The 23,936-nt window shown below is 35.6% G+C and overlaps 1 protein-coding gene across 1 annotated transcript in view; it reads right to left on the reverse strand.

Moving 5' to 3' along the window:
- The window catches only part of ADAMTS17 (ADAM metallopeptidase with thrombospondin type 1 motif 17), a 485,504-nt gene that overhangs the window by 133,574 nt on the left and 327,994 nt on the right, over positions 1-23,936 (reverse strand). The window contains exons 16-17 of the mRNA XM_020963836.2: positions 17,110-17,190; positions 349-506 (exon numbers count right to left, since the gene is read on the reverse strand). Coding sequence (XP_020819495.1) covers positions 349-506; positions 17,110-17,190 — 239 coding nt within the window. The remainder of the gene's footprint in view (positions 1-348; positions 507-17,109; positions 17,191-23,936) is intronic.

Raw genomic sequence — 23,936 nt, forward strand, 5'->3', positions numbered from 1 at the left:
ATTAGTCCAGTTCTCACTAGCTGATACATTGATAATTACTGCTAAACAGGGAGTTCCCTTTAAAGGTGATGAGAATATTCTTAAAGAGGAGAAACACACTTGGCTTTAAAAAGGGAGGAGAATCCTATGACTTGTATTTTGGTGTCTTGCATAGAATTGATGAAAGACAATTGCAAAATTTAGCTTAGTGTCTAATACCACTTCCTTATCCTTGTAAAACATCAAGGAAAATCTCTTTCTTCCAGGTCACTAGGAATGGAATAAACTGTTCAGACATCACTATCCCTCTCCTCATCCTCAATGGGCCACATTAGTTTTGAGAAATGTAAAAAAAAGCTATGAAGTTACCATCAGGTGCAGTGGCATTTTAGTTGGTCCCTTGGCAGATATTTTCTCCCACAGACCCCTTCGGACGTAGCGGACAGTGGTGCCAGCGATCTGAAATTCACCAGGAAGCTCAATCTTCCAGTCACTGTTTATGGATTTCTTACTGGAGTCTTTGAGAGCTAGAAAGAGGATTAAACACCACCAAATCAAATGAAAATGATCATTCTTCCCTTAAAATGGGCAAACTAAGAAGAATCTTTCTTCTCATAAGGGTACTCCATGAAATCTCTTCAAAGAGGAAAAACACATTGGTGAAAAATGAAAAGAAGACAAATCTTCACCAGAAACATGATTATCAATGAGGATGAGATTCAGGGTTAAAATAATTCCATCAGTCAATAAGAATTTCCTAAGCACCTGCTACTTGCCAGGCACTATGCTAAATACCTGGCATATATAAAAAGAGGCAAAAGGCAGGCTCTTCCCTTAAGGGGCTCACACTCTCACGGGAAAGACAACAAACAAACTAATAGATACAAACAAGTCATATAAAGAATAAATAGTAAATAATTTAAAAAGAGAAGGTATTAGAATTAAGAGGAGTTAAGAAAAGCTTCCTTCAGAAGGTGAGTTTTTAGTGGGGACTTGAAAGAAATCAAGGAAGCCAGGAGGCAGAGATGAGGAGGAAGAACATTCCAGGCATGGGAGACAGCCAGAGAAAATGTCTGGAGCTGAGAGATGGCGTGTCTCTTTCCTGGAACAGCCAGGAGGCCGGTGTCTCTGGACTGAAGAGTATATGTTGAAGAGTAAGGGGTTAGAAGACTGGGAAGTTTGGGTTGGATAGTTAGGGCAAATAGAGGATTTTGTATTTGATCCTGGAGCTGATAGGGAGCCACTGGTGTTTACTGAGTAAGGATGAGGGGTGATGTGGTCAGACTTGTGCTTTGGAAAATCACTTTGGGATCTGCATGGAGCATAGATTAGAATGGGGAGAGATTTGAGGCAGGCAGAATTCCCCCCACTCCACCAGCAGGCTATTTCAACAGTTCAAGTGTGAGAGGATGATGGCCTGCACTAGGATGGTGGCAGTATCATAAGGGAGAAAGGGGCATATTCAAGAGATGTTGCAAAAATGAAATCAATAGGCCTTGGCAATAAATTGGATATAGGGAAGGGGATAAGAGAGAGTGAGGAGTGGAGGATAACACCTAGGTTGTGAGTCTGATGGCCTGCGAGGATGGTAACAGGACAGTAACAGGAAAGTTTGGAGGCAAGGAGGTGTTAAGGGGAAAGATAATGTGTTCAATTTTACACATGCATAGTCTTCAGTATCTAGAGAACGGACATGCATAATCTTTAGGGAAAAACTGCATTGGTTGCTCCACCATGAACTGGATTTCTTTCTTCAAAATCCCAAGTTAAGGTTTCTTCAGTTTCAGAAAGTGAAACACCCTAATCACATTCTCTTGAGTTTAATGGCTTTATTTTGGTAGGAGAAGCAGCTAGGTGGCTCAGTGGTGTGGCCTGGATCAGAAAAACCCTGGTTCAAATCCAGCATCAGACACTTATTAGTTGTATGACCCTGGACAAGTCATTTAATCTCTGTTTGCCTCAGTCTACTGGAGAAGGGAATGGCAAACCACTCCAGTATCTTTGCCAAGAAAACTCCATCGACAATACTGGCATGCCATGGTCCTCAGGGTCACAAAGAGTGGGACACAACTGAACAACTAAACAACAATAATAAATACAATGCCAGTCTACCTGGCTATACAAACAACAGAATATTTAATTTTTCTAAGTGTCATATGTTAAGAAAATACTTTGTTTCTCTAGCAAGGATATTTTAATATTTGAACTTACTTACCTGGAACTTTTCAGTATTATTGCCTTAACTCAAGTATCTTTTGAAGCATTGGGGTTATCCAATATTTGAAACATAAATATTCCTTCAAGACACAATTGTTGATTTATACTTTAATATTTGTAGTTACTTGCCTAGAGCTTTTCAGTATTACTTCCCCAGCTCAAGTATCTCTTAAGGCATTGGAGTTATCTAGCATTTGCAAAACAAGTGCTCCTTCAAGAAACAATTGTTACTCCATTAAAAGTGATTTTGAAACCCAAGCACTAGACACGTGGAAGAAACTCTCAACAGATGTCTGAACTGATGCTCCATAGATGTTTTCTGTGGGTAGCACTACAAGTGTCCCTGACACATATTTAACTTTTTGTTCTATCACGCCTCAAGGAATAATTAAAATATATAATAATACAACAGCATTAAAGCATGATTAGCCACAAGGAATACATTCTGTTTCCAATATAAGTCCTATAATTTATTTTTTGAATTGTTCAGCCAGTGTTTCCATTTTGTCTTTAAACTTAAGGGGAAAACTATGTGTTCCCTTCTACACTCTGAGCAGTTTAAGTAAAAACCGTAAATCCAGATGTCAGCTAACTAGAACCATTTGTTTATCAGTATTGGGGCATGTACTTAGCTTTTAGGAAAAAGAAGCAAATGACAAGAAAACAAGCTATTGGGTAATCTTAGAGGGTTCAAATTGCAATTTTCAGGGTCTATTTTGTACCTGGTACACATTCAGCTTACTTCCTACACTTTCTAAATCTGTATCTTCAGTATTCTAATGATAATACTGAGGGACAATAAACTCTTCAATCGCCAAAGGTTATTAAATTATATCCAGAAGTTTATACTTAAAGTGGCAAAGTAGATTCATGCATCATAGGAAGTTTTTCAACATGAAAAGAGGAAACCAAAAAGGTTTTCTGTTAACTCTATTCCTTGAAGTAATGAATGGGCTTAACCAAGGTTTAATGAATCATTTAGCAATCTCATTTGCCTAATAAAAACCCAATGGAAGTTTCTTATTGCTATAAAACAGATCCCCTGTTTAGTACTTCAGAATAGTTAGATGGGACTCCACTCATGATTACTGGGACTCTGGTCTTTGCTGCAGGGGTTCAAGCTCAACCACATTCCAGCAAGCTGGAATAATGTCACCAACAGGTATGGTGATGAACTACATGTCTTTTGTCTGAGGAAAACAGAAGGTCATCATCAAAGGACTGGCCACCAGGTGATTTGTTGTTGGTTTTATTATTTTTTAAACTACAGTTACTCATGAAGGCATACTACTAAGACATAGAGGCTTTATGATCTACATTGGTAGAATGAATGCCCAAACAAAGAAATCAGAGATCCTTGAAGTATTAAGAATTGAAATCCAACTTCAGGTTATTAGAAATAAAACTCTCAGGAGCTCTGGTTATTCAACACATTTTAAGATGTGTTGTAAAGGCTGGTGAACCACAGATTTAGAAAAGATCTCAGAGATTACCTAGGTCCTCACTTGATGAATGAATTCCTTCTATATCATACCGAAGCAGGTCATCAGCCAGGCACTGCATGAACACTAGCAAAGAGGACTCAGAAAGGAGATACATTCCCTTTTATATAGTCATAATTATAAGGAAATCACTCTTTACACTGAGCCAAAATCTGCTTTTGTAACTTTTCAGGCAATTGTCCTAGTTCTGCCCTTTGGAGCCATATTCTACTTTTCCTCATCTTCAAACAAATCAACTCTAATTGTTCCTTCTCATTTATTTCTTATATGCTACATTTTCCCCTCCCTCCCTCTCTTTCCTTCTTCTCTTCCTTCCTCTATTCCTTCTTTCTTCCCATCCTTGTCATCCTCCTCTGGAGACAGTTCAGTTTGTCAAGAACTCTCAAAATATGGCACCTAGAAGTGAACATAATTATCCAAATATAGTCTGATTTGCACAGAATACAGTAGGATTAAAATCTTCCCTGCTCTGGTGACTATACTTCTATTAATGCAATTTAAGACTACACTACTTTTTAGCAACCATAACACGCTGTTGACTCATTGAACTCATAGTCAAATAAAGCAACTCTTCATGAGTGATTGTTCGACCATATATCCTGTCATAGAATGGAGGTTGAATGGAGGAAGGGAAATCCAGGAAATAGATTTAGTGGTGGATACATTCCCTAAATTCATAGATAATTTTATATCTCTTAGTTATCAAAGTTCTTGCCCTCAACGAGGTATTGTCATGGACACGAAATTCACTAGATCTAGAATATTTTGCAAGTAGAATTCGAAGAAATTATAATTTGTTTTCCACCTTAAGTTAGTTTTAAATCCAAATTTGTTTGCATAAAGTGTGTAACAAAGTAATAATTAAGGGTTCTACTGAATTCTGAAAGTAAAGCATGGATCACAATAGAGTTTTTAAAGTTTGAGGCCTAATATATCTGTGTCTCATCTCCAAAGGACACATAAGCATTCAATGCAGAAAACTCTTAAAACAATACCATGTGGCTAACAGGATGGAAATAAGGGCAGTGACAAAGGTGTTGAAAACGAATATTTAGAAGCTCTGGTGTTTGGAATTTTATTCATTTCCTTTTGAAAAGTATACAATATGTGCAAAGCTCCCCAGCTACTGAAAGGCATGATGTTGGGATATCAACAAGTACTATGTGACTTGATCTATGGGGCAGGAGACATGGACTCTTCATCACTGGGCGCCCTCACATTTCAATTTCTAATTCTCAGGTTCTCTGGATTATAGCGTAGGGTTTTGTTATTATATGTTTTTGTGATGAATGTAAAGGTGTTAAAATGTGAAGCTTGTTCTCACAGTAACCAAATTCTTAGCCACAATCTCTATGGGTTCTCATGTTCCATGCACATGTATCAAAACTGCTCTACTAATATAAACCTTGGGTAGACTGGTTGTGAGAGGTGTTGGATTTCCTTATTCCAAGGATAGCTTGTCTTTTGGTCTGTTTTCCAATTTAAAAGCTTGTTTTCTTAGCCTACAAAATTTAATCATCGTATCTTATTCATCTGCAGTTAGTATTTTACAGTATACTTTCAAATTATGAAGACTATCAATCTCACTAATCTTTTAGGCTCACATTGGACAACATACTAATTCAATAAGTATTAAGTTATAGACTTCTCAATAGACATATTTTTAAACCATAATTTTATATTTAGCCTTTTGTACCAGCTCCTACACTTAAATAATCTTTGGTAGACTATATAAGTTCATGTTTATAAATGAAAAAGGAGATAGCCTGATCATGTAGTCAGGGAAAGAGATAAGAATTGGAGAGATTCACTATTTCAGTGGCATCCATATAATTTTAAAAGAATTAGCAAAGGGCTTCTTACACATTAAGTATAATACCTATACAAGATTTGTAGAAGGGCATGTATAAATGCAAAGGACAAGAAGATATAGATAGTTTAGTTAACTGGTGTAAGAAGGCCCACATTGATGAAATTATGGATCCTCCAATATTGCATATGATAATTTTATTTTATGAAGTTATCGGAGTGTTCATAATTAGCATGATAACAATTCCAGCGGTAACAAAAGGGACCTTGGAGACTATACGGTACAACCTGTACTTAAATGAGAATTCCTTTTACAACGTGGTACAGCAGGAAGAACATCAGATTTGGGGTAAGAGGATATCAGCCTGGCTCTGCTGCATACTACCTGAGTGACCTTAGGCAAGTGACATCCTTTCTGAGCTTTAGTTTTTTCACCTCTAAAATTAAAGAGTTGGAGTAAATGACAACAAAATTCCCTTTATCTCTATGATGATTACTAGTAAACAGTTATTTATCAACAATTGGCTTGCCTCACATCTGCATTTCATAGACATGGTTGATTTTTCAGTTCTTCATATTTTTATTGTCTTCCTTATCATTATAAGACTAATAAAAATCACTCAATATCAATAACATGCATACGTAGACATTTCAAAATTTTAACTTATAGGTTTGACGTTGTTGCCATGTTATGGATGAAATAATAAATACCATGGAAAGAGGGACATGGTAGAGTCAAAGCTACGGACTAGGGCTCGTATATAACTTTTGGAGATTACCTACCTATGTAATTGCAATGGATGGCAATGCTAAAACTGATTCTAAGGGGGAGAAAAGAGGTGAAAAATACCATAGGTGATTAAGGAAAGTAAAGGCTCACTAGGGATTCCAGCTTTCTCAATGACTGGATCATTATACCATTTTTGTTCTTTAAAATCACCTTGTTTCTTAGTAGGGAGGAATATTTAAATTTGCTTATATTTCCTTGACTATCTCTTATATCTCTGTGTTAGACTTAGCAACTACCAATGACATTAATAATATTTCTTTTTGGGGCAGCTAGGTGGCGCAGTGGATAGAGCACTGGCCCTGGATTCAGGAGGACCTGAGTTCAAATCCGACCTCAGACATATAACACTTACTAGCTGTGTGATCCTAGGCAAGTCACTTAACCCCATTGCCTAGCCCCCAAAAATATTTCTTTCTCACCTTTTCTTATTGCTTAAGGATTTAGCTTGCTCACTCTGCAGGCCTTAGAGTTAGTTATTGAAATACATGCTGCCATGTACCCCCTTACCCATTCCATAGGTTCTCTGGAAGGGCAGAAGCAGGAAGAATAAGAAGAGGAACAGGAGAGGTACACCTAGCAATCATTATGAAACCAAATATGGCAATACTGTTTAGAAGTGTGGGGTGTATAGTCCCATCTTCTACAATAAAAATAATGGGAGAATTTTATGTAGGTGAAATACAACAAAAACCTAAGATAGAATTTAATCAGCATGTCAAACATTCTTTCCATTATTACTACAAAATATTCTGATCATATACTAAAGAATGAATCAAGGAGTAAATATTAAAGAGTAGATATTTATCCTAAGGTAAATAAGGGAGAATGCATTTAGTAATAGGAATGAGGTGAAGATACAGAAGACAGGACAGGGAGAGTTCAATATAAAATTTGAAAGCTAGCCAATGAAATTTATGATGTTGCCAACTAGGTTCTGGGAAAGGAATATTCCAGGAGGTGCTGCCAGAGCAGGTGCTACAGGAGTTGAATAAGAAGGAGGGTATACTGAACGACTAACATTATTTCTGAAGTAATTCGTTTTTTCCGTGGAGGTTTCTCATCCAAATACTGAACAGGCCTAATATTGCCTAGCTGGTGAAACCTCAAGATCACAATTTGAGTAGAGAAGCAGCTGTATGCACAGACCTGGTCCAGAGCAGCCCCATAGTAAATAAACTTTGAATGACCAAGTAACACTTGTAATAATCACATTGCCCACAGGGACCTTCCAGAGAAGTGAAGAAACCTTTAAAATTTCTACTTGGCTACTCCGTTGAGGAGGTTGTCAGTCACTTTCCCCAGAATGGTGTGCTTATAACAACAACCATTTCTGCATTTGACAGTGTATGGCAACCATAAAAAGCAAGGAAAGAATAGGGGACCAGTCCATATATACACAAATATTTACATTCAGTACTCTTTATGGTAACAAAAAACAGGCAACAAAGACAATGCACATTATCTGTGCAATGGCTAAACAAAAACATTAATGTGGCATACATATAATGTTGCAAAGAAGCATGAATGTAATGGAATATTACTATGCCATAAGAAACCATGAGTATGATGAATACAGAGAAGCATGAAATGATTTATAAGGACTGATGCAAAGCAAAGTAAGCATAGCAAGGAAAACAAGATATACAATGTAAACCACTAGTTAAAAATGAATGTGCAAAATTTTAAAGAATAAGCCTGGCCCCAGTGAAAAGATAGAAGTCACTTCATCCATTTCTTTTGCAGAAGTGGTAGGTATGTGTGAGTGTGGGTGTGTATGTACATGTGGGATGGTTCATGCATAAGAAACACTGCATGTGAAGTCATTTTAAAATACGTTGTTTGCTGAATTTTTTTTATTTATTCTTTATCTTTTTTTTTGTTCTAAAGGTTGGCTTTCTATGAGGGAAGAATGAGAAGATATGGGGGGAGGGAATTAAGGCAATGTAAAAAGATATTAATAAAATTTTATTTAAAAAAAGCATAGGTGGTTAACACCTCCTAAGAGAAGAATGCTGATTTCTAAATCCTATTTATGTCATTCAGTTGTGTTTGACTCTTCGTGACCCCATGGACTTGTCCATACGGTTTTCTTGGCAAAGATTTTGGAGTGGTTTGCCACTTCTTTCTCTGGTATGTCCCTGCTTTACAGATGAGGAGCAGAGGCAAATATGGGTTAAATGACTTGTCCAGGGTCACACAGCTAGTAATTTGTCTGAGGTTGTATTTGAACTCAGATCTCCCTCCTTATTTATTATTACCTTCAGTTGTGTCCTTTGTTAAAATGACTGCAATAATCCAGTTTTAGCATAATAATCCCAGTGCTTAGCATAGTGCCTGCCACGCAGTTGGTGCTTAATCAATGTTTATTGATGCTGACTCAGTATATAGCTATTTTTGGTTTCCAGCAGCTCACAATTAACCTGGATGCAGACAGATTTCACAAAAGATCCTCTCAGAGCATAGGAAAGTTCACAGGTTTTCTTTGATTTATAGTCAAAAGGACTATTACGTGATGGCTGTGGTCTATGTAGGACAACTCTAGATTTTATTCAGAATTTTAGTATCTTACCTTCCTGTAAGGCAATGTACAGACTGCCTTGATTTCTTTTCTGGTGAAAGCAAAAGTTCATTATTAACTTGAATATGAAATCAGTAGATCTAAATGTAGAAATATACAATAAGTGGTTTGTTTACTAGACTTGCTGTAGCTTCTTTTGGTGTTTTACTTATTACCTTTTCTTTGTGAGTGTTAGAATAATAGGACATAGTGGAGAAAGTGATCTCTTATTTTTGCATTTTTTACTTTCTGGGTATGGAGAAGTTAATACAGAATGTTTAAAAGGCTGGAAAGGAGGAGGAGGAGGAGGAGGAGGTAATCATCTGTACTCAAATTTTCATGCCACCTTCTGATTTCCACAATCAATCTGGTGCCTTGTTTCTATATCCCTAAAGCAGGACAGCTGGACAGCAAAATCTTTTTCTATGTTAACAGTGGGATTCTGTATCCTTTAAAGGTTATACCAAGGAAAGTCAGCAGCAGTAGCCTGGGTGGGAGGAGAAGAAGACATAGCCACGTCAAATGGTCTGGTGCAGAGCACAGGTGCATTTCAACAGAACAATTTAACTGTATTATTTTGAAAAGACAGCTAGTGGCTAGATATCTCCATTTACCAAGATATTATGATATTATCTGGCACCTGGTACAGCTGAAACCAAAAAGCTGGAGAAGGAAAGTGTTGACTTTGTAGTATGAAGGAGTAGGTCTGTATCTCAGCTCCTAGTGCTCTGTTACCTTGGAGTAAGTCACTTACTTAACTTCTAGGGACCTGTTTCCTCATTTGTAAAATGAGGGGATTGGAATTCTGAGACAAGAAATTTGATAAAGTAAGAACACATGATTGCAGAGGGTTTGATAATTAATCATGTTGCCCACATTACTATGAAGATATGTTCTTAAGGTATAGAATGAAACATGTGCTTTTGGATTTGCCCAAAGTGTGGATTTATTTTGGTTATGTATATTTGCTACAAAAATTTTGCTTTTGCTTTTTTTTTCCAATGAAGGGAAGGACTTTTTTGGAGAGGGTAAAGAGAATAGCAATAGTTTTGTCAAAAAAAAAAGAAAGAAAAATGGTCATTGAAACAGTTTGTAAAATGCATAGAAGCAAACAGAATTATTATTATTATTATTTTTAGGCAATTGGGGTTAAGTGACTTGCCCAGGGTCACACAGCTACTAAGTGTCAAGTATTTGGTCTGAGACCAGATTTGAACTCAGGTCCTTTTGACTTCAGGGCCCGAACTCTATCCACTGTGCCTCCTGGCTGCCTTCCTCACTCCCCTCACCCCCGCCCCCGGGGAGTTATATTTAGAAGGAAATCCAGTTAAGCAGGATGGCTTTGAAAGTAATATATTGAATTTATTATATACTTAAAAAGAAAAGCAAGCTACATGTATTAGAGACTGACACTTTCAGTAAATCCTTATTGTCTGCTTTATTTGACATATAGAAATGCTCATTTAAATCAGTATTTATTAAATTTAGAATAAAAACAGTTTTGAAAAAAATGAGTGTTGGGCTAGATTATGTGTAACTGCCCTCCCCCTTAAAATTCTATGATACTAATAAAAATCTGCTCTCAAATGCTTTTTCTATTAAAATAAGTTGGCAAGTAACTAAGATTTTCTTTTCTTTTTTTATAATGATCTAGGTTTTTCTTTCCTAGAGTTATACAGTATGAGAAAGTGGTAGATAAATGTTAAATTAAGGCAAAAAAGAAATTAAGGAAGGAGTAATCTAGCCAATGTACTTGAAAGAGTGATCTAATCATTCAGTACAGTATCTTTCATTAGACTTGCACCAGCTTTCAACTATCCAGTTCCCCACTTCCTATGTTATCTAGATCCTCTACCTTCCTCCATCTTTTTTTTTTATCCCAGGGAGAGAAGGGCACATTGTTATTATAATCACCTTAATCCAGAATGATTTGGAGATTAGTTAGCTCATTCTTGAAATTTAAGCTGTCAAAACTTCAAAGTGCTGTATGATTGCCAAATACAAGGAGGATTTGCTTTGGGGAGCACAGAGGATTCTAAACCCACTTGTTTCTGTTCCTACTTGAGCACTAATTTGCTGATTCTAAAGTTTCTGATTCATGAATTTTGCCCGGGGCCATTAATTTGGGTTTTGAAAAAAATACAGAATACCTAACACTAGATAGGAACTCTCAACGGGCATGCCACACAGAGTCCACTGAATGAGTTAGAGGACAACTTGGGTATAGGTATCAAGGTAGAACAGATTTAACCTAACTGAACATTCATGATTTCCTTGCTGTTCCAGAATATCTTTGAGCTTGGTGTCCTTTGCTGTGTATTTGCCCTACCTCATTTTTCTTTTGGATACACTCATGTGCCACATATTCACTTTATTTTCAGGTACTGGAGCAGAAAGCCTGGAAGCCATTAGGAGGAATTAGTGGGCTAGATTTCTCCATTGGGAGTCAAGCCTCCTTTTGATATGCAGCCAGAGGCAGGTATCAGGTGTTTGACTCTGCTCACATTTCTCCCCTCTGGCTCTGACTTGTACAGTAGGTGAAGTTTTTGCTCATTTCTCCTCCCTCTGGACAGTCTAGAAGATTTGACCCACAATCAACCTACTTCTAATACTGGCGTTAAGTCAGTACATTTTATTTCCACTGAGAGTGCTTCCAACTCTCTTCTCAGCCTATGGACACAAACTGCCGAGGCATTTCCTGTTCCAGGTGGTTTTGAGCCGTGAAACTAGCTGGCCAGCCAGCCAGCCTGCTTGGGTTGAATGTAGGTGGAGTAAAATCTTCAGGAGTTGCTCCCAGCAAGTAAAAAAAAAAATGATTCAACTTCCAAAGCACCCAGCCCCGACTGGAAACAGAACTGTTTGAACTAACTTTAGAAACATAATGAATACATAGACCAACTTCAATTGTGCCCTTTGTTGAGATGGCTGTAATAATCCTGTCAGTTTGGAATGAGAAATTTGGTTCCCAGTAGCCCACACAACTGGATAACTGACAGATTTCACACAAGATCCTCTTCTAAGGACCTTAGAAGAGTGGTCTAGGGCAATAGTAAAAGGTCTAAGGTCAATTTTTATTCCCTTTAGAGCAGAGGCTTTTAATCTTTTTTTGGTGTCATGGACAACTTTGGCAGTCTGGAAAATAAAATTTTTAGATAATTGAAAGAAATGTGAAATTTCAGTTAGAGGTTATTGAAAATAAAGATGTAATTTTTGCCCCCTCATCCAAGTTCATGGACTCCCTGGCTGTCATGCTTTCTTGGACATTCAGGCTGCCAAATATGAATGAAACAGAAAAATCATGAAGCTGGTTCTCCTATGCTGGACAGCCAAGGACTGTATTTTATTTGATTGCCCACAAAATTAATCTTTGTGAAATGTCCCTTTTCTAGGAATGAAATGCTGAGGAATGAGGTTAAGGATTCAAATGTCTCTGTCATCACCCCCGGAAAGGTGGTCAAAGTACAAAGAAGTCCTCCAGTTTTCTCAACTGCTTTTCTAGTTCCTAGACAAGACAAACTCTGGAGAGAACCATAATTATTATCTACCTACCTCATAGGAGATAAAGGATATGTCTCCTTCATAAATACTCTGATCAAAGCCCACCTAGTTAAGCAGGGGAAAAAAGCTAGTTTCTGGAAAATGAAGCCTTCTATAGTCAAGAAAAGTGGCTTTTATTGTTTTCCAGGTGCACTGCTATATTGTATATGTAGGTGTGGTCATGTTTCATAGGATAGGCTAAAGAAAAGCAAACAGTAACTAACAACATGCTTTATCATAATATATAAAATCCCAAAGTTCCACTCAACCCATAATTTGGGTAAAGTAGCCTCAAGCAATGATTGCTTTTTGCTCTCATAGTCTATACTAAAATATCCTCAAGAAAATGCTATATTGAAAATTAGTGGTTAAAAAATAAGCAGAAGCACCAATATTTTACATTATTTACTGATAAGGTCAAAATGCATAGATAAATGAGAAAAACATGGAATATATTATCTATCAGACTTATGGATGGGAGAATTTATGAATAAACAAGAGACAGAAAGCATTGTGAGATGTAAAATGGATAATTTGGATTAGATTAAATTAAAAATTTTTTTTGTACAAATGAAACCAATGTATCCTAAATTAGAAAGAAAGCGTAAAGTTGGGGAAAATGTATAGACAATTTATCAGATGTCTCATTTCTCAAATATATAGAGAGCTTTGTCAAATTTATAAGAATATGAATCATTCCCATGGTCAAAGGATATGAACAGGCAGTTTTTGGACGAAGAAACCAAAGCTATTTATAGTCATATAAAAATGCTGTAAATCTGGCTGGGATTCTTATAATCTAGCCACTGCTCAGATTCCTAAAATCTAGCCACTGCTTAAATTCTTAACCTAGCCACTGCTCACTCATGTTCAGACTCCTTAAAAGTCTGCCCAATATGACTACGTTCTAATAAACTTTGTCTTTGGCTGAGAAAAAAATGCTGTAAATCATTATTGATTAGAGAAATAAAAATTAAAACAACTTTGAGATATCATCTCAGACCTATCAGATTGACTATGAACTGATCTAACATTTTGGAGGGCAGTCAGTAATTATATCTAAAGAGAGTTATAAAACTGTGTATACCCTTTGACCCAGCAATACTATTATTAGGTCTATTGCCCAAGATAATCAGGGAAAAAGAAAAATAAGCTATATGTTCTAAAATATTTATAGCACTTCCCTTTGTGGTGGCAAAGAACTGGAAATTGAGGGGATGCTCATCAATTGGGGAATGGCTAAACAAGTTGTGGTATATGATTGTGATGAAATATTAATGTACTATAAGAAATAACAAGTGGGTTGATTTTAGAAAAAAAAACCATGAACTTGCATGAAATAATGGAGTGAAATGAGCAAAACCAAGAGAGTGTTGTGTATAGTAACAGCAATATTGATGAAGAATAACTGTAAATGATCGAATTATTCTGAGTATTATAAATATACAAATCAACTACAAAGGACCTATGAAGAAAAATGCTACCCTCTTCTACAGAAAGAACATAAACAGAAGTATACACAGTATGGTTTTACAAATACAAATGTGTACATATATATATATTATATATTATATATATATATATATAACATATACATTGTGATTGTGTGTGTGTGTGTGTGTGTGTGTGTGTGTGTGTGAAATGGTGGCCTTCTTTATTATTGAAGGGGAAGGGGAAAGGAGACAATTCAAAACTTAAAATGTAACAAAAAATGAATAAAATTTAATTTCTAAAAAAAAATTTAAAAATAAGTTGAAGTAGTCTCCTGTTCAATTCAGAGGCTTTGCTATATTGTAAACTTAATGAGGAAAGGGGTTTTATTTATCTTTGTATCTATTACCTCCTGCCCTTGTAGGTTTGAACTTATTACTATTTTATGTGCAAAAAAGTAAATAGCAAAAGAACCTGAAAAGAGGAGAGACATGGTAGAGGTAATGCAGAGGCATGGTTCAGAAACTGCCTACCTATCTAATTGTAGTGGAAGGCAATAAGTCTGATTCTAAATGGAAAAAGAAAGTGAGAAAAAATTCCACTAACTGATTAAGGGAAGTCATCTTCATAATGCTTATGCATAGACCATCAATAAACATTCATTTAACTGTTAGTTCTGAATGTGAAGTTATTTCCACTGACCAGAGAGTTGCTATGTTAGAGAAACTGAATTCTAGGCATATTAATATTCTTGATATAAATGAAAGTGGAAGATATAAAGATGTCACAGTTAAACAGAGAGTTATATCACAAATTTTCTTTGGAGAAGGTAAATCAAATCAATATAAGGGTGGATTTCATCATGTGTTATGAAACACATAGCAAAAAGCCTTGCGCATGTTAAATGGTTGCTGAACACCTGAACTGATGCAGCCAACTAACTCACCTTGTTGTGCTCATGATTCCATTCAATTCAACAAACATTTATTAATGACCTGTTGAAGCAAGGCACTGTGCTAGGCTCTAGGAATAAAAGGGCAAAAATGAAATACTCCTTGCCTTCAAGGAGTTTTATTGAGGGTTTTACAAGATAGACATAGATAAGTATAAGATAATTTAAGAGGAATAGAGCATACACAAAAAAGGCCATTATGAAGACAATTATAGCTTACATAACAACATCTGTTGCAGAGGATGGAGGCTTAAAGAAATTCTATGAAGAATGCAGTAAGATTCTCTAAACTGATTCAAACAGATAGCTTAATATTCAATGCAAAGGTGAACAGAGTAGAGTATCCCCCAAATAAGTTAGAAAACATGATGCAGAATTAAGAAATGAAAGAGCCTGATGACTTTTAAACTATATATAAGTGTTATGTTTACACAGCAGAAATATTTTAAGAAAAGTGTCAGAAGGTACTGGAAATGGCAAGTACTGACATTACAAAAAGTGATGTTAACATAACATAGGAAGCTCTGGTAACTAATGTAGGAGTCATTCCTTGTACAATCAAATCTTTGATTCATTACAACAAAAATCAATACCAAATAAGAAGAGCCAGAGATAAGAATTTATTATGTAGTTTCAATGACTATAGTCGCACCCTCAGACATATTTAAGTAAGCTGTTGATGCTACCCAGAAGCCTAGTGCTTATATGCGACAAATACATCCTGTAAGAGTTGGAAGACACTGGATACTGAACAGCATCAACATAGATAATATTCACTGTAAGTTAGCAGATCACTGGTTTCTGATGTGGGAGTCATTTCTGAATCAGCTGTCTGTATATAATCAGATGATACATTCTTTAGAGATCAAATCACTATCAAAATAAAATAAAATTAAGATATTTTGTATAGTCCTATTCAAACAAGCTATTCAAGACAAAAAAAAAAATAGGAAGCACGTTTAAGCAATATAAAGCAATCACTGCAAGAAAAAGGCCAAAGGAGCTCAGCAGCTGCCTGAATTAGCAAAAACTCAGTCTTCTTGCCAAGCAGAGGGACATGATAGCCAAGGGCAAAAGGAATTTAGAATCTAAATTCATTTACAGAAAATTACAGAGGAGAATGGTGGGCCAGCACAATCTTACAAAACAGTAAAGACAAATGGAGTGTAAAAAAAGTCTGCAGAAAGTTTGACATGAGACTCAATTAAATCACATGATCCTGAGGATTTAGAGATGGAACCAGAAGGAAGAGAGCAATGAAATAAAGAATGAAGCAGAACTGTCAGCACTTCTCTCCTGGCTCCACTTCTGACTCTCTAGACTTTTCCACCTCTATCCCAGCAGCCTTTTCACTCTGGAGATGCCGCTTTCTCTGCAGCCCCTTCTTCTACTTAGTGAATTCCTATTGAGGACCACCATTTTAGAACCTGCTTAGGCCATGCTGCTGATTTCTTTCCCACTCAACTCCCAGGCCTTTCCACCTTGCCTTGGACAAGAACCCTTTTCTCCCCTCAACTTTCCAGCTCTCTTTTATGTGTTGTCTTCCCCCACCTTCCATTAGACTAGAAGCTCCCTGAAGGTGAAGACAGTCTTTCTGTCTTATATTTGTATTTTAGATGCTTAGCACAGTATCAGGGCATATAGCAAGTGCTTAATAAATGCTTTATCTATTTTTATAAAAATTACTTTTCTTATCAGTGATCACATAGAAGTAGAATGTTATGGTGCATAGGGCATTGAACTTGTGGTCAGAAAGAACTAGGTCCATATACTACTTCAGTCATTTACTATGTTACCTTGCAAAGTCATAAATTCTCTAGGATTCATTTTCTTCTGCAAAATGAGGGAACTGGACTCAGTAGCTTCTAAAGCCCCTTCCACCTCTAAGTCTATGAACCTATAGTGATACCTAGCACTCAATTCTGGTTTTCATCAGGGTTTCAGATAGATTTAGAAATAGTTTTTTCATCAGTAGAAGAGATTAATCACTAGCCAGAGAGATTCTGGTAAGTCAATGATATAGGATGGGTCAAAAGTTGCTTTGAGGTTTGGCTACCCATATAGGTTTTAAGCAAAGGAAATCTTGCCGAGATTTATCATTACATCTTAAGCTTTCCTGCAAAGGTTTTTTTTTTCAGTTTTAGAGGTAACTACAGGTTAACAATTTTTACATTATTATATGATTCTTTCAGACAATATGTTTTTAAAAAAATATCATCTAGAAGATTAGATGTAATTCAGAGGAAACAATACTGAACCAAAATAGTTCAATCAGTTGACTGATCAAAGTTAAATTTTCTCATTAAGTTAACTGAAAATCAAACAATTTCTTTACCCAGAAAACTGTGGGCAGGTTTGTCTTCAACCACTCGGATCCGACGGGCTCCAGCAGGAATTACAGCAGCTTCAATATAGCCTGTAACAAAAGAACATAGATGAAAAATTTCCAAATACTGTCACAGGCTCCTGGTCCCTCAGTATCTCCTACCAAAAACCAACTCCACTACTTTTCTGCTGGGTTTTCAAAGCACACTGAAATCCCAAATCAGGATAGCCAGACTATAATTTTGGAATGTATATGGTAGTATTATGTTGCTAATAATTGATGAAATCTTTTGTAACTGATGACATATGATCTCATATCTTCCAATTTGCCACTAAGTACTTCATTCAGTCTTTATTTCATATTGTGCTTTCCCTGAATCTTCTAAATCATCTGGGAAGCTGAAAAACTTTCATTCTTGCAGTAACTCTGCGGGTTTAACACATGGTAGAATGGATAGACTAGAGCTTCAGTAAAGGGAATTAAGAAATTATTTTCAGCTAAAAGCAGGTTTGAAAGTTTAGTTATTTATTTAAACACTGACTATCACTGAGTAAAGTTTTTTTTTAATTTTACAGACATCAAAAATATTTCCTTAAGCAAATTAGATGGCAGACTCTACTTAATCTGTTAGGATTCAGGAAAGGGATTTTGGGTACTTCATGTCCTGTTTCTTGACTACATTAATCCAGTGTACTACCATGGCCAAAAAGGCCAACAAAATATTTGGGAATATTAAAGAGTTAACAGAAGCAATCAAAAGCAATAGTTCAAAAGATACATTAAATACTAGGAGAACTGGAAAACAGCTTGCCAGAAATTAGGATTAGGTGGACAAATTATAATATATACTATAATAATCTCAAAATGGATATTTAACTTTAATATAAAAGATCATACAATAAAGAAATTGGCAAAGAATGGGATCATAGGTAAAGGGAGAATTCCTAGCCTAACAAGAAATAGAGCAGATCATAAAAAATAAAAGATACAAAGCATCCTTTTTTACCTACATATAATTTAAGAACTTTTGTACAGATAAAATTAATAAAGACAGAATTAAAAGATAAAAAGTAGAATGGGGATAATATTTACATAAAATATTACCTATAAAAAGATACTATCCAAAACTGACACAAATATTTAACACTAAGAACCACTCCCCAATAGCTGGGGGATCAAAGGGGGTAAAAAAAAAGTCTTCAATAGATGATTTACAAACTGTAAGTGACAATGCAAAAATATCCTAGGAGTCACTAATAGTAATGAAAGGCAAATTAAAATAACTTTGAGATTTCACCTCAAACTATGCAAATTGGCAAAGATCACAAGAAATGGGAAGAGTCAATGTTGGACCAAATATTTGTAGATTATACAGAAGCCTCTCTAAATCATGAAAATTTTCTTTATTTTTTTTTAAGAGCTGATAAACTCTACTGAAAATGGCATGCATTAAACAGCATTGTAAGAACGAAATTTATTACATTCTAACAGATAGGAGAAGAGTTACATTTATGTCAACTGTCTGTGCACAGCTTTTTGAAGGTAAGATTAGAATTTATAAAAAAAATAAGAATATAAAATAGCAAAAAGAAAAATCTATGTACAATTAAGAAGACTTAATCCTGAATTATCCTTGATACCAACTATGATAACTCTATCCAGAAGATAAACCAGTGTAAATTTAGGATACAAATGAAAAGAAATCTCCCAACAATAGAAAAATGGAAAATATTTGCAAAAAAAATAACAATTTTTTCAAGGACAATGGAATGCCCACATTTGGAACCTAACTACATAGTCCCTGAGGTACTTAGAGAAGTAGTAATGTCACTATAGAGAACAAAGACGAGAAAAGTAGCCAGATTGGATCAAGCATATATAGAGATGAACCATTTTGGATATAACTGATGAAGAAGACATTGATGGCCTGATTTACAAGGTAGCTGAAAGAGGAAAACATACCAAAGGCGAGTAAAACATTTTGAACCTTAACTGATTAAAAAAGGTGACAGAAAACAACAACTATTTATCTACATGTCTCCTCTCCCATCTAACAAAATCTTTATGGAGGTCATCTACACATGAATTAAGGGCATCCCTAATATGGGTATTAGTAGGCAACAAGCAGACTTTTTCAAATGATTTTCAACAGTGGATCACATCTTTACATATCACAATTAACTGAAAGATATAAGGAATATTAGATTCCATTTAGTTTATTATTTATTGTACAACAAAGCACTTGACTTGGTAGAACTAATCACCAGCTTACAGTTTTGTTTTGATTTTTTTATGACAAGCTGTCTTTCATTTATGTGTCAAGGTCATGTAAGATTCCTTGAAAGACACATCACACATCAACAGAAATAATCCTGTTTACTGACCTTCTGGTAACAGATATCAGGGAAATTATAAAGCAAGGAGTTGTATACTTGACTAAAGTATTTGACATTGTGATAGAGGAGATCCAGCACATATTCCAGGTTGAGGATTGATTTCTACATAAATGGTGAGGCCTTTCAGATTTTCCTATTCAAGAATAACATTGTGCTGATTACCCCCAAGGTATTGCAGAGTTTCTTGGAATAAATGTGTAATCACTCAGAGGAGTTGGTCTTTGACTTGCTTGAATCTTTACTTTTATTTCCTAATGACAAATACACATTAATATTCTTATTTCCTTTCACCTTTTGCCATCCACTCAGGAAAGATCAAATAGATGAAGAATTTCTGATGCCCATATTCTACCTGCATCCAAACGTTTGATAACTTGTTTAATAATATGTCTATCTGGAGCAGATAATACAGGTGTACAAAAGGCTGGGTCCAAAGTTGGAAACAAGAAAGAAATCAGGCTAGATTGCTTTCAGAAAACTGCAAAGCACTTTTTCTGACACCAAGCTTTCTATGAATGTAAGGCCCAACTTTTTTCAATGCAACCATTTTATGGGTATTGCTAACTGGCAGTGAAATTTAAACACCACTGTCTTTCAAGGCTTAAAGATGTGCATCACATGGCGGACAATGGGAAGACATATATGGTGGCTATAAGCAAGTTGCAAGATATCTTCAGTGAGAACCCCAAAGAAGTTGAGAAATAAAGGATGTCAGCAAAGAATTGTATGAGAGAAAGAGAAGATTGGGTTGGTCACATAAGAGTGAGGGATGATGGATAACAGAATGTCTCACTGGTGCATTTGTAATTTCAGGAGAAAGTGAGGAAGCTGTCTAGCATGTTGGTGAACTTTGGAGAGGACATAGATAAGAGTTATACAAGATGGTTAGGCATGGATGATTTGTAACTTGCATTATTGGAGAGAACTTCTGAATTGATGAAATCATGGATCCACTTGAGTATTACGTGTGCAAATATATTAGTGTGTGGCAAGAAAGACTGAGAGAAACATGGGAAGATTTATATGAAATAATGCAGAGAGAAATGGAACCAAGATAATAATATACACAATGACTAAAACAATGTAAATGAAAAGATCACTAAAAATAAGTTGAAATCTGAGTAATGAAAAAAAATGAAGGTTCGAGAGAAGAGATAACAAAACACGACTCCTCTTACTGCAAAGAAGTCGGGGCTACTAAGACAAAAGATCCAACATTTTCAGACAAGTTTTCTATATCCAATGTTGTTTAATTGTGTTTCTTTATTATGAAGGGGGGTTTAATCTGGAAAGAGTGAGTAGAAAATGACTGTGAGACAAAAGGCATCAATAAACATAGTAAAAATAATAAATAAAAAGGAAAGATGTATTCCTTATTCCTTGAACTTTGACCTACTTGAATCTTTACCTTTATTTCCTAATGACAAATTAAGCATCCCTTCTGCCTTTTTCTTCCATCTTTCAATAACAGCATTTCTTTTTTGTTGCTGATTCAAGCTTTTGTCACCTCAGATTTGCTTTGTCACTATTTGGGATATCACATAAGCAATTAAATGTCCCATATGGAGGGTTGTTTTTTTTTTCCTCTAGAGTGATTTGTTGATAATGGTAAATAAAAAAAAGTTCTGTGTATCCTAGAACTTTAAAAAGTTGCATATTTTGCATATGTATTTCATATGTTTTCATTCACATATTGGAATTTGAAGATTTTTCATAATGATAACTTTATGTAAAGAATAACCTTTGACATGGTAGAGAGTTGGTTTTGTTTCTTTAAGAGATACTAAGCTACCAGATAACAGTATATTTTAAGTCTCTACTTCCTCTGGCTGCAAGTCATGCACTATTATGCGACCATTCCTCCAGTTTACTAATTAGACACTGAAACACAAAAGCAAAAGGCCGAATTTTGTGATCATTACAAAAGTGTCTGCAATAAAATTATTTTACCCTGGTTAGGAAGCCACTGGGAACACACCAAAGGTCCAAGTTCATACTGTATCAGGTGATAGGTTTTAATTTGTTAATTAATCACTAAAGCAGATGTACTCAAAAGCAATACAGATTTAGTGATGTAATGAAAATCCTTATCCATTAAGAAAGGAGCAAAGGGTTCCTTTTACAGCTGCTGAGATCCTGTCAGGGATAAAATGGCAAAGCAGTGAAAGATAACACTGAAGAGACACACTTTCTAAGACATTAGATAGTTTTTAAATGGTAAAAAAAAAGTAGTCTTTGAGCTGTTAATGGACTATTAATTCTAGTGAGTGTGTAATTTGGTCTCAGAGCAGATTCAGTTTCTGATAGAAGTTCTAGTGCCAGATTGGTGGCACTGAAGGTTACAAGTGTAGCTTCTGAAAAAAGTTCTTCTTCACCACTATTAACTGTTTCCCTTAATTGCATTAAAAGGTTATCTATTTCTATAGGTTTAAACTGTTTGCAAAGGGGCAGAAGAGAGGGGTCAGAGGCATACATGAACTCCTGCTTTTCAGCCATGTGGCATACTTTACTTGTTAATCTTAATGGATATGCACTACATATTCACCTTCATCACAAAAAGAGACGTGGACCCAGGCGAATTATTCAACACCTTGTTTATGCATTTGTCATACTGTTTTGTGTTATAGAAGCTATATGTTTCATATATATGATATAATATAATGAATATAATGAATATAATATAACATAATATAATATAACATAATATAATATAATATAATATAATATAATATAATATAATATAATATAATGTAATGTAATGTAATGTAACGTAACGTAACGTAACGTAACGTAACGTAACGTAACGTAACGTAACGTAACGTAACGTGATATGATATGATATGATATGATATAATATAATATAATATATATTATAGACAGAGAGTGCTGGGCTTCTAGGCAGGAAGAGTGGGGGCGTTCAAATCCTGCCTCTTTGACTAACTACCTAGGTGAGTCCAGGCAAGCTAATAAGCCTCTATATGCCTCAAGGCACTCCTTGAATTTATCTCCTAAATCTTAGGTTGTAATCTGCAATAGTACAGGAAATTCCCATACCAACAATTTCCCACAGTGGTCCCTTAAATATTTGCATATTTTGTGTTGTAGTATATACGAATATATTTATATATGCATGCACGTGTATATACACATATACCTATGTGTGTATGTATACACATATACATATATGTGTGTATGCACACTTACATATATACATACATACACACATAATTACCGTGACTCGACTATAATCTCCTTGAGAGTAAGGATTGTTTTAATGATCCTTGCATTTTCTTCAGTGGCCACTGCAGACTTTTTAAGTGCTTAACTGCTTACTAATTCCATCATTAAATGAACGAGCTTATTTTATTATCTTATTAAACATCTGCTAGGTGCCAGGCCCTGCACCTATAATGTTTGTTGAATGTTGCATCTTTATAAAGGTTCCCACCTGGCCTTTAATACTTGTATGATATTGACATCCAAAGAATTTCTAAAATCGAATGGAGTGAGTAGCAATGATGCTTGGTGCTCATACTCTTACCATTTCAACACATATTGTTTCTGATGCGATGGGCTACCCAGGATGACTCGGTGTCTATAAAGTCACCCAAAACTAAGCTTGCTGATCCTGTTTTGAGCCATAATTCCAGGCTTTATCATGCTGTTACATTTATCAAATGACTGTGTAAAATCTGGTCTATTAACATTTAATTTTGGAGCAGGGCTCTTACAGTAAGTGAGCAAGGCTAGCCATTACTTGCATCATGTTATAGGGATTTTTTCAAAGGACCAGAACTTTAGGGCCCCAATAGCATACAGTTCTTCACAAATCTTCCTTATTTTAGAATCTCATTTCTTGGGATTCTGAAGTTACAATTCAAGTAAATGCTGGACATATGAAATGAGAAACTAGAACTATAAAACCTTTCCACTGTCAAGTAGATGAGCACTTCTTTTGTGTGTGTGTGTCTTGCTGCATCTTCATTTGTACTATGAACCAGACCTGGAAACAAGATCTTCTGGCTGGACTGAATTATCTTCTGACAATAGGGGCAAACCAGTAACAAGGAATGGTCTCTTTTATGACTATAGCACAGCTGGCTTCAGTGTTATTAGGGCACAAAATTTCAAATGCAGGGTAGAATCTAGATTTAACTGTGCTAACTTCCTATATACCATAATTCATGAGGGACATGGCTGAGTAATTGTCAACCACAGATAAATTTCCAAACTTCAATTTCAGCAGTAAAGTTAAGGTTAATGAGTTTTTACTTCCTCTCCTACCTATCATTTTACGAGGGCTGTTCACAAATATTAAAACTGCTATATTTGAATTTTGTTTTCTTTCCATTTTCCTTCTTACCCTCCAATGGTGGTACTGATGAACAGTGAAATGGCCCAAACTCTGGCAACATGAGGAAGTGGAAGAAAAAAGGAATA

The sequence above is a fragment of the Phascolarctos cinereus genome, unplaced genomic scaffold (genome assembly GCF_003287225.1).
Source record: "Phascolarctos cinereus isolate Bilbo 61053 unplaced genomic scaffold, phaCin_HiC Scaffold_3;HRSCAF=262, whole genome shotgun sequence".
NCBI classification, from domain to species: Eukaryota; Metazoa; Chordata; class Mammalia; order Diprotodontia; family Phascolarctidae; genus Phascolarctos; species Phascolarctos cinereus.